The following is a 12,045-nucleotide window of genomic DNA, read 5'->3' as shown; positions in this document are numbered from 1 at the left end:
AATTATTTCAACTACGGCTCAAAACAAACAAAAAGCTTGTGAGATGAGGACCACCGGTTGAAAGCTAATCAAATAGAAATGAAGTCAAATCAAATAGGAGAAAATCGAGGTTTTTCAGGGTAAGAAATAATTATCAATCTCTCTCTGGGCTTGATTTTCCTCAGTTTACATTTCAGTATAAAAAAGTAAACAACCTTCAAAAAGTGTTTGAAACGTGAGAACCAAATCCAAACAGGCCGCATCGTCCATTAGGTTTTATTTATTGAGATAATACTGACATTTTACTCGATGGTGGTCGTCAGGCTTTGAAAACAACAGGTACATTTCAATGTTTTGGCAAAAAATCAAAATCTGTATTTTTTATTTTTTTTATCGTAGCGCCGCCACCGTTTCTTTGCAAAGACGACTTGATCTCCTAACAACTGGATGAAACATAATGTCGCATCTCCATACGGCTAAAAGGAATGAAAATGCTTATCTCACTTGATCTTCAACACAAATATGCTGTGAGAGTATCGGGATCTCTACGCGGCGAGAAGAAACACAAAGGTAATCACATCACATTTTTCTTCGGACGTTTTTTTTCTTCTTTTTTTTTCACGTCTGCTGATATTATAATCCACAGTCTTTTCAGCTAATATATATCTTCATGTTGGAGTCCTCTGGTCCATAAGAGTCAAACTATAATACAAAGACATTTGGCGGGGAGTCGAGATACCGATGACGCTAAAGTTGGGAAACACTGCCTTGTTTGAAGCCCTGTTTCATCGTCTTTTTTTCTTTTCTCTTTTGACGGAATGGCCGTGACCAAAGTTCTTATTGGTCTCTCGTCTCCGACAATGCTAAGAAAAAAAAAGTTATATCCCAGTGTCCTACTGTGAAATTAACGACGTCTGGCCGCAAACAGACGACTATCGTGTGACCTAGAAAGAGAGTGAAAGGAGAGAAGAGTTAGAAAGCATTGCTCATAAACAACAGTCCATAAAATGTATAATAAAGTGCGTCTCTGCACTATCAATCATACGTGAAAGCGAACGCCGCCTTCTTCGAATGGAAGCGGCTTGTATCGATCGCGTTCGGCTCTTTCTTCTTTTGCTCTAACAATGATATTTAACCCGAAGGCAATCGTTTTAAACCATCACACTGAAATAAATACTCGCTTGTTACGTGTTTGCTTTTTTAATTGATTCTGAATATAGGCTAGCTTGGCGTAATTTACTCGCGCTGTTTTAGGATAGATTCCCTCCAGCCATGTTGCCCGCTGGAGAAATGTTTGGTTAATTTTTTCATGGAACATTGCTGACTCGGTTTGGGAAAGGTGCTTTTCTACTTCGGGATAACACTGGAGATTATGCTCAAGCTAATCATGAAATTTGAGAAACCGTTCCCTACTTACAGTCAAAGTCAGCCAAAGACTCATTATCGGATCTCTAAGCGATTATGCTGGGCAATTATCTTCTGGTGCGAGGTTTGTTCCGAACGATTTTTCCACAGCGCTCTGGTCGGAAAATCGGAAAAACAATCAAACCTGTTCAAAATTTACTACAGCAAGTACTCATCAGAATAGGTTTACCGTTGTGGCCTGAAACGGAACAATAGGCCAGTTAAATACCTGCTAAAGTTGCAATAAATTGCTTAGTTCATAAAAGGTTTTAGCTTCTCTCGTGCTCTAATCGTCTGCTTTCACTGTGAGTTTAGTTCAAACATTGTGAAAGCGTTAACAAACATTTTTAAGGGCACTTGAAAAAGCTTCCATGTTTTATTCATTTTTTTTCTCATGAAAATAATATGACCTAGCAGCCCTAAAATAACCCAAAGGCCCAGAGGCAATCAGTTTGCAATCATTGTAAGGAGGGGAAGAAATCCACTTGACATTTGACGAGACTGGCGTGGATAGAAACTTTGGAACATTTTATGCGTTTGGTGCAGGAGGAATTTGTGATTGGTTTTTGATCTGACATATTCAGTTGACTCGTGAGTAAGTTCATTAACAGTTTGTTATCTTAAAATTGCCATAAGCCAATTGTTCTGAAATTAAACGAAGCGGTTATAGTCGATGAACTGACACCTTTTAGGGCGAGAGCATCATCTGCGTTGGTAGACATTTTATTTGCAATAAAAATATTGTTATGATTTTTTGTTATGTCTAGAATGGCTCCTGTTCTTGTATTGTCGACTTGTTGGCTTATCATCTCCACCTGTTCTCTGTCAGCCAATTAGAATAGAAAAGCATATTGGCGGCTCACCATGGAAAAAAAATAATAATAATAATAAATAAACTGGCTATGAATGCTAACGTTTTAGTGTTAGGTCTTTAGCGGATAATCGTTCCCAGTTTCCCCTTTCATGCAGGAGTAACATTACATACCCACCTGTGGACAAAAGCACAATTGTTAAGAATAAATAAATAAATACAAATAATAATAATCCAACGCAATGTAGCACGACCGTGATGGGTGAACCTCTGATCCATTCCTTAGATTTAATCATTTTGCTGCATTCACAGTGCACACAAGAAACACCTGCCAAATGTGGGCCCTTTCCAAGGTGCATTCTTTACCATCTGGCTCCTCCGGATGTCTTTTGCGGTAGAAAGATTCGTTTGGCAGCCGGAGAAAGCAGACATAATGCCACAGTTTATACCTTCCATCCATAAGCAAGGGAGATTAACAGGATTCGCCCAGATTTTTTGCGAGGCTGCATTAAAACCTTACATAAATATTCAAATGTAACCTGTTTTGATATACATTGCAAACAGGCTGAATTTCATCCTTTCGCTTGAAAATGTGACCCACATACATCAAGATTATATTTTAATGGAATTCTGGTAAAAAAAAAAATGTTTGCGTACTCAAAGGCTTGTCTAAGGTCAAATTGTCTCTGCGTCAACCGAAACAGGTTTTCTATCAATCGACGTATAATCAAAGCCATACTTGTTGAAAGCGATGCATTACATTAGCTCTGCGGTTCCGGCTGTGTAAATATTTATCGTCGTTACAGTAGCAGATGCTGCCCTTCCAAAGGCAATGCACGTTTCTGCCAAAGTGTGATCATCCAAAGCACAAGACAGAGATTGCTGTGTTGGGATGCGCCATCTCATTTTCACTTTGGGAACGGTGCGAAGAAAAAAAAAAAAAGAAAAAAGGGTGATTTTTCTCCTCCGGCTGCACTTCCGATAGAAGGCGGGAGATGCGGCAAAGGCGAGACCCGGCGCGATGGGGGTGTCGCTGTGAGGGTTATCTGTGAGTAATCACACAAAGGGGGAGGGCCGAAAAGACGAGAGCTCTTCGGGGTTTGACGTATCTAAGCGGCTTCGGGAGCGCACATAACATTTTGCACTGGTGGAGGTCCAAAGACCTGGAAAACACCCAACTCAGCAGAGGTGACATGAGTACTGACACTTCTTATGAAGTACAGAAAATCAGAATGAAAAATAAGCAGTTTCCAGGTCGTGTTGACAAACACCCAACTCTGCAGGAATGACACCCTCTTTTAATACTGTTAAATATTGTCAGAGCGTCTCAATTCATATCACCAACGTGAGCCTCCAGTCAAGACTTAATGGCTATAAAAAGAATCAATGGTTGTAAAAAAAAGGATTTTCACTAGCAATCCATCATATGAATGTTGCCTCCAAGAATGCAGGCATTAGATCCATTTATGTATTTTATTTTAAGCCAAGCCAGATAGGAGAAGAAACAAAATAAATGTACTTGGATGGTCACGGTGTTTACATGGCTTACTCTTGCTACCAGCTGAAAGGGTTCAAATAGATTAGATGATGAATGCCGCCATAGGCAGTGAATTAGTTTGGTGTTTAGGGAAACTTGATCAAAGATTAAAAAATAAATAAATACTGATGAGTAGGGGATTTAAGATTGAGCCCTGTGAAACACCTTTGACATTATTCAAACTAACTAAACCCACACTGATATATATATATATATATATATATATATATATATATATATATATATATATATATATATATATATATATATATATATATATATATATATATATATATACATATATATATATATATTTTTTTTTCGTTATGTTAAGATTTTACAATTCTCAAATTCATAATTTCTATGACGTAACTTATTTTGACTATTCCCATCTTATTTTTATCAAGTTGACATTGTGAAATGGGTTTAAATAATTTGCATGATCAAGAAAGTACAAAATATTAAAAATATTTAAAAAATGGTTAAAATACATTTAAAAGATAAATAATTAGAATGTACTATTCATTTCCTCTTTTTTGAATCCTTTAAAATTATTGTTTGCTTTTCAATTAAATTTCTATTTTTAGTTGGTAGTGGAGTAAACTTTGCCAGTTTAATATGATTGGATTGCCGTCAGTGGCAACTCTGTGCCAGCACGTTTGTTTTTGAGATTAAAGTCATTTTCAACACGAAAAGTCACCTAAGCTCAGAATGATCTTGTTTCCAAGGTCTGAGCGTGTGCACAAAAAAAGGCCTGCGGTCGCCTTCACTTCTTGTTAATATTGCTTCCGAAACCCAGGCAGGTGTGAGAGTGTTGGGGGCCACATATTTTTCCCGCACTTAAGAGCGAAAAGCAATCACTTGTGAGCATCCACACTCACTGAGCGTCATCATTGCTGTTGTCAAGTGCGAAAAACTTGAAGCATCTTTGGCCTTCTGTGCTCTGATTGATAGGGAGCGAGCACTGGGACATGACATCATTGCCGGTCACCGGTACTGAAAATGGAGTACGAGGGAGTCGGGGAGAAAGAAATTTGTGCTTCCCGAACATTCCGTAATGATGATTTTGAGACATGAGGTGAATGGCTAATTTAGGCTGAGCTGACCTAATAGAGGTGACATTTAGATGGACACAATTCTGTAATTCGTTCCACGGTCCTTAAAAATATAACCAACTAAACCCTTTAAAAATGATCAAAGTGTTCCAATTTTATAGTAAAGACGTGAGAAACACGCAAACATTAGAGAAAATGATTTATTAATGTATTAAGATGATTACCAAGCATGCAAAAACGTTTTCTGTTCGTGCATAAGGAAGAAGCTAATATTAAGCTAAAAAAACATTGGGAGTTGTTGGGAGACAGCCAATGGGAGGCCAGCGGAGTGAAGTCAATCAGGACGCAATGCTACTGCGACCATTTCAAAATAAAATAACGGATACAGAAAATGTGTTAACGTTTTGGGGGATTTTGTAACTTGGGTCTTGTTTTCGTATATTGGAACAGTAATTGGCATATCAAAGGGTTTGGGACCTTGAAATTTTGTATATAGAAGCATTAGTAAGTAGCGGTAGCACTGTATGTTGTGGCTTTTGACCTATTGCCCATGGGCCTGAGATATATCCACCGCAATTGGACCCCTGACTAAATGCTCCATAACTTATACCATTCAGTGGATCTCGCCACACATTGAAAATCGTAAGCAAATCCGTAACCACATCAATGGTGTCCTTGTCCGCCATTTTCTTGATGAAAAATGTTCAGCACATTCACTGAGTCATTGTGCTTGTGATGAGTTCTTCTCGGGCCACCTTGCTTGTCTCCAGCCGTGTTTCTGCTTTCCCCCCGTGGCGTTGTGGGAGAGCCTGAATTATTAACCCGGCTAAAATAAAAAGACTCGGCTCCGTCCGGGTCTCCTGTAGACATGAATAATGGACGAGGCGGCTCGGCGACAGCGTTTGGTGAGTCAAACACGGAGCGGAGCAGTGCGAGGGGGTGAAGGATGGCTAAGGCCGGCCCTCAATCTCCGTCCTAATTCCACTCCAAGTCGCAGTCGCACCCTCCAGCGCTTCCTGATATGTGATAATTGCCTTTCTGTTTAGGAACTTCTTGAGTGTCGCATGATTCCACATCTCATTTAACACTCAAAACACCTCATGAAAGTTGTGATAGGGTCGGATACAACACTGTTTCCATTTTTCGATTTTGTAAAATGATACACTGCTTCCCTCCGTTGCAAAGTTGTGTTTTCTTTATGATGAATCAGATCAGTGGCGAGGTGTGCTTTTGATACCTTCTGTGGGAAACCGTCATTCATAATAATGCCGTAATGTCAATCTATATTTAACGATATCGTCAAAACATCAATTATAATTGTCAGGTTCGTTCACACTGATGTTTTTTTTTAGAAGAATGTTTTTCATTCAGGTTTGTGAAATGTTTTGGGAACTAAATTTTCTCGAGTGTTTGACTGCTATGCGTTAAATGTGTACTTGCACGAGTATTAAATCGACTAAAGTCCATTTAGTGTCAGACTTTGATCAATAGATATCGGATTGTCTGGTTATGAAATTGGTGATTCTGGTGATTTAGATCCATAGTCAATACTGTAAAAGAATGCCAGAGTGTGAAAAAGAAATACATTTTTCTGGAACAGTTCTGAATAAATATTTAGATAAAAACATGAATGTAGATGATGTGAGGTAAATTTGAAATCTAATTGGGGTAAAAAACTGTCCTATAGCTGAAATTACATGAACTAACTCACATTATAACAGAAATATAATTGGACTATCTAGTGAGGAAAAAAATAAAATCAAATTAAGTTGCACTTTTAGCAGCTGACCAATGGCACTAATTTCCCTCCCCCTTGCCTACCTCACTCACATTGACACCAGTAAACTGTCATAGCAGCAAACTAATTCATATTTGGGCAAAAATCTCTACTACTCATATACAGTCCATAGAGAAAAGCCCACCTTGGTGGTCTTCACTTTGTTGCCCGTACTGCAGCTCCATCCTTTAAAGTCCGGCAGCACTTTGCACTCTTCGCCATCCATGCAGGGATGCATCTGGCACCACCACTTCTGTGCAACAATGGACGCTGGGTAGAAAAATGCAAAATGTAAAGCTTTTTTTCCATAACTTTACTGTTAAACACATTGTAAGACACGTACAAAATGGCCAATTGGGGTTGATTGGATCCGAATTTTTTGAATTTCCTATGGTGTCTTTTTGTTCCGATCTTTTTAATGTGAAAAATGTGACCCTGTTAACGTAGCAAGAAGTACGAAAAGGAAGCGTGTACTATTGGAGACAAATTGTAAACTCTTCACAGTAAATTCAAAACTTTGCAAAACCAAATTACAGCTTCATGTAATGTAGAGGTATATACATAGTATAACGACTTCGTTCTCATAATATCCCAACTTTTTTCCTCATAACATTATATCTTTAATTTTGGAAAATGATGTCAAGTTACGTAGCGCTACATTATTATTTTTTCTGGCAACATAACAATAAGACGCATGATATGACTTTATCTCACTTGTAGTATTACAACTTTTCTCTGGTAATAGTACAAGTTTTGTCTTGCCATATTATGACTTCAATCTCGTAATATTATAATGCCTAGAAACAAACGAAACAAAATGCAATTTCGTTTGACATCAAAATTGATTTACAATTACTCACGTTGCAACAATGGACAGAAAAATGTTAAAGCTAAAGCTTTTGTCAATAACTTTCTCAGTCAACACATTGTCAGGCACATAAAAAAAAATGTTTTAAATGTGCAGCAAAGGTCGTAAAGGAAAGCAAGCCGAGTTGGCTGCGAGCCTCCGAGCCCGTCAAAGGGCTTCCCATAGCGACTAGACACGTGTCAACACGGAGGAAGCTGCTGTCAGAAGCAAGTTGAGTTATAGATTGATTCACTTGCAACAGAGGCCACAATTGACGTGATATTAAATGACCCAGTCTGGATGCTGTCTCCTCCGGTGGGCCACTCCAGCTTCAAGCAGCGAGTGCTGGGTGAATCAACTCATCTCTATTTATGGCCCGAGGCCCAAATAATCAAATCGAACTGCATTGTTGCCCCCTTTTTTTTCTTAAATCATTCCGAATCTTATTCTTTAGCAAGAACTCGAAAAATAGCTTTCTTTACCATCCACACAAGAGGGAGCTGCCCTCGTGGTTCCAGCCACTTGTCCCGGGAAACAGGAGCATTTAACGGTCTGCGATCGCTCCTCGATCTTGTTCTTGTTGCAGCATCGGTGCGCCGCTATCACCTCGCACGTTCCTGCCTTCACGTGAACTATAACAAAAACACATGACAGATATTAGGATTCAAGCTTGGAAGACGAGAAAAAGTAGCATGTGAACAAACGGTTAAAGTTGAGGCATGTGTGATCGACAATAACTGTTTTCCATTTTTTTTAACTTCCATTCGGAGGAAAAGTAATTTGAAAGGGCTCCTCTCCTATAAAAGATGATCAACAACATATTTTGCATCTACCATTTCTTGAACACGGTATTTCTGTTTGAAAAGGTGTCATTCTTGCCCAAAATGGAAGAAAACTGTCTGCTTTGTCTGTCAGAGCACCTCTGTTAGTGCATCACACTGAGACGCTGACCAAGCAGCAGTGTTTGGATCACGGGAAAAGAAGAAAAAAAAACCTGACTGTGTAGTGCTCATCTCCCACATGACTGTGCAATGCTTTCATTGTTGAATACACAGAACCGTGCTCAGCAAGACCTCATGTATTATGCATGCGCACCTGAGGAGTTCACATGGCGCACCGCAAACACACGTCGAGGAAATGTTCAATACAATTGCGCCATTGAGAAGCGATTTGTCTGTGGACCAGCAGCTGGCGCTACTTTAATCCGCTCTCGTGGAGTGAAGGAAGGTCGAACTCCGACCCCCTTTCAGTATCGAGAGACCTCCGCCAGGGCCACCGAGTCATTTCTCGGCACGGTTTTTGAACAGCACAACCGGTTGGAATCCAGGTCACTCCCCGGGTGGCGGAACCCAGTCCGGCCCGTGCTCGGCACGGTATCCTTCAGTGTCGGCTTCTCGAATGACCCCGCGACCTTTTGGCGGATGAGATGTACACTCTTCCCTTTAAGGGAGCGCAACAAGACGTTAGAGGCACCTGCGTGGTTTAATTAGATCCATTACAGGGGCTTTATTCACAGAGAAGGCATGTCCAAGATGACCTTCACCAACTGGATTGGACTGCGCTTTGTATTTCAGACATTTTACTGATATGAAAAATGAGGGGTAAAAAGTCAAGGATAAGAATCAAAGCTGTGTCTATTGCACTTTTGAGTATAATCGTGTTTATTCGGTTCTAAACTTGAGTTAGGGGTCACGCGCTTTTCGAGCTGATTTTGCTTATGATTACCCGATCTTCACCAATCTTTGTCATGGGTGCAAAACCAGGGTGTAAATGAGGCAACCTGTTTCGTGACAGTCCATCAAATTGTGAACAGTTGGCTCCCAAACACATTTTTAGGCACAGGCAGCTCACAAAAGATTTACTTGCTTGTTTAATTTCACACTTCAAGGGTGGTCATGCACTCCAGAGACACAGCTATTTATAAACAAGCAATTAAAAAGTCAATTTTCCATAATATGTTCCCTCTAAAGTTTGCAGCTATGTACAACTTCACTCCCATCATAACGAAAATTATGTGCATCACTGACAACAACAATGATAACTAGAGAATTCGATTTCTGGATAAATTGCATGGGATGCTTTGGGGCCATTTCCTGTTAACTTATGATTTATTTTCAGACATTTCTAGGTCTTCCTGACATGCCCACGCACCCAACGACAATCTAAGTAGTCCAACCATGACATATTGCGTACTGACATTAATTTAGGGTCACTTTCTGTTGCTTTTGAGTCATTCCCAGGTTACTTCCTCTTATTTTTTAGATGATTTTGGCGACTTGTAGTTTTCTTGGGCTAACTTTCTGTTGATTTGTGAGGATTTCCGTCTCTTTCCTGGTCATTTTCAGGCGTTTCCAGGTCATTTTGCTACAGATTTTTGGTCACTTGTACTTGTTTCTGGCTTACTTACTGTTGATCTGGGGGAATTTTGGGGAATTCTTAGGTTACTATGAGTATTTTGCAAGTCACTTCCTTTTGCTTTTGATGCATTCTTAAGTGAATTTCTTTTTATTTTAGGGCATTTCCAGGTCACTCTCTGTTGATAATGGCTCAGTTCCTGGGTTGGATGGACAAATCAATCAATGGATGTTTTGGTAAGTCCATGTTCAAAATCACTAGAAATCAATGGGGAAACAATGCAAGTGTTAAACATGCTGTTGGAAATTAATGGGAACAGACTGATGAATCAATGTGAATAATGTTCTTTGGATTGTACTAAAAAAAATCCAAGGTAAGTCGAGTTGATGCCAAATAAGTAAACTTTGGTTTTATCTGAGCGCAGCACTTTCTCTCAGAGTAATTTAGATGTTCCCTGGCAAATTTAAGGCCGACCTGTCCATAATTTATACATGATTTATACATTTACAACCACATCTCTTCTAGTGGACTAACTGCTGTAGGTGAAAAAGCATTACAGTGTCAGTTAGACAAATCTACTCACTGATGTGCGTGAAATCAAATATCAATACAGCTCTTTTATATTCATTGCAACCCTTGTTTGTTTCCATACGTTGGCACGAAAGGCTAAACCGAGTGGAGAAAAATGTATCTTTGAGACGTTATTCAAACAGTTGAGAGGAAACTTCATTACACTTGTAAAGATTTTCAATCGGGATCCTGATTTGAAAACGAGATTGCGGCGCAACTCCCGTCTTCCCATTAGCCGCCAATCGCGAGATCTCATTTGCAGCATTAAAAACATTGCGATCGATACGCCGCCGTTCGCTTTCGCGTCAAAGGCGGGCGCCTTTCCGCCTCGTCGGCCGACTCGCTGATGCGAAAATAAGTCGGCAAATAAATGAATAAACACCAGGTCGGAGTGTTTGCCCTTGCTCTGATTATCTTTCAGCTACCGGCACACCCTCTGGTCAAAGTTAATTTGCCGAAAGTCGCAACGGCGTGGAGGGAATATTCAGATGCGAAGCGGGGGAGCGAGGCGAACGGACGACAGGTGCAGGGAGCAGAGATCGGTGTTGTAAATCACTCGCTGGGGAAAGAAAAACAAATGCTGCCAGAATAAAGTCTGGACATAGACAAAAGAGCCCACTGCAGTAGAATAGTACTGTAAAAAAAAGAGAAAAGAAAAAAGAAAGGGGTTGTGAAGACAGCGCAAAGAAAAAAAACTTGTAAAAGATAAGATTCATTAAAAAGCATGAAGACAAATCTGCGCTAGTGCAGAAAGCCGTGCCGCATCGTTTAGTGGAGTCAAATAGCTAGTGGGAACTTCCATTTATTTAAATATTCACACATCAAATTCAAATCACTGAAGGCAATTTTCTGGGAAGAAAGTTTGCGAGGAGGTGAAATAAGATTAATGTTATGTTCTAAAATGAAAGCTATTTTATACGTATATTTGCATTTGGTTTGAGTTGTACCATGGTGAACTTATTTTGAAACGAATGAAGGAGGGGAAAGTTTGAGCGTGGCAAGTACAAACTATCTGAGACCAAGAGTTGACCAAGACCTGAATTTATTGAGGCATGACCAAGACCATAAAACTACTACTGACAAACCTATTTAAATTCACCACAAACAGATGAAAAGATCTTTGTACTTCAAGCATCATCAATAGCACAAAAAAGTTACCTGTATTGTATTATGGATAATTCTTTTTTTTTAAGTTGACCCACTATAGGCAAAATATCCTGTTCAAAATGCTAAAAATATGTTTTTGTAACAGATTAATGCCAATACTGATGATAATCTGTTATTGTGTTACACATAAACCCCTTATACTTTATTTTCATTAATTGTGTCATGTTGCCGTTCAAAATGAGATATGATCGAAAATTGTGAAGTGCTCTTCCACTCTTAAGTGCTAACACCTGCGTTGAGTCAACACACACATTTTTAGTCCCATTTCGTCCAAAAATGTTGTTCATCGTGCATTCTTTGGCTGGAGCCACTTTTAGTTGGAAAATACTGTATTTTCCGGATTATAAATGGCACTTTTATCATAGTTTGGCAAGGATGACCTATGTTTATATGTTTACTTTTTTCACTCTGACCACTACCAGTCTTTAATGATGTTGTTTTTAGCCTATAGTTATCTAAAAAAAAAACTGATGCCTTTTTAGCCTATGCGTCTTATACTCCAGTGACGTATATTTTTTCCTCTTCATTGGGTATTCTCTGCCT

General features: G+C 39.4%; 1 protein-coding gene across 2 annotated transcripts in view; it reads right to left on the bottom strand.

Annotated features, from left to right (window-relative positions):
- Window positions 1-241: 241 nt before the first annotated feature.
- The window catches only part of tafa3a (TAFA chemokine like family member 3a), a 64,856-nt gene continuing 53,052 nt past the window's right edge, over window positions 242-12,045 (bottom strand). For both annotated transcript variants that reach the window (XM_077603940.1, XM_077603939.1), the window contains exons 3-5: window positions 7,893-8,042; window positions 6,709-6,833; window positions 242-923 (exon numbers count right to left, since the gene is read on the bottom strand). In XM_077603940.1, coding sequence (XP_077460066.1) covers window positions 912-923; window positions 6,709-6,833; window positions 7,893-8,042 — 287 coding nt within the window. In that variant the 3' untranslated portion in view covers window positions 242-911. The remainder of the gene's footprint in view (window positions 924-6,708; window positions 6,834-7,892; window positions 8,043-12,045) is intronic.

This window comes from Stigmatopora argus, chromosome 6 (genome assembly GCF_051989625.1).
Source record: "Stigmatopora argus isolate UIUO_Sarg chromosome 6, RoL_Sarg_1.0, whole genome shotgun sequence".
In the NCBI taxonomy this organism is placed as follows: Eukaryota; Metazoa; Chordata; class Actinopteri; order Syngnathiformes; family Syngnathidae; genus Stigmatopora; species Stigmatopora argus.
Note: the sequence above shows the minus strand (reverse complement) of the source record. Positions and strands in the feature narration are given on the sequence as shown.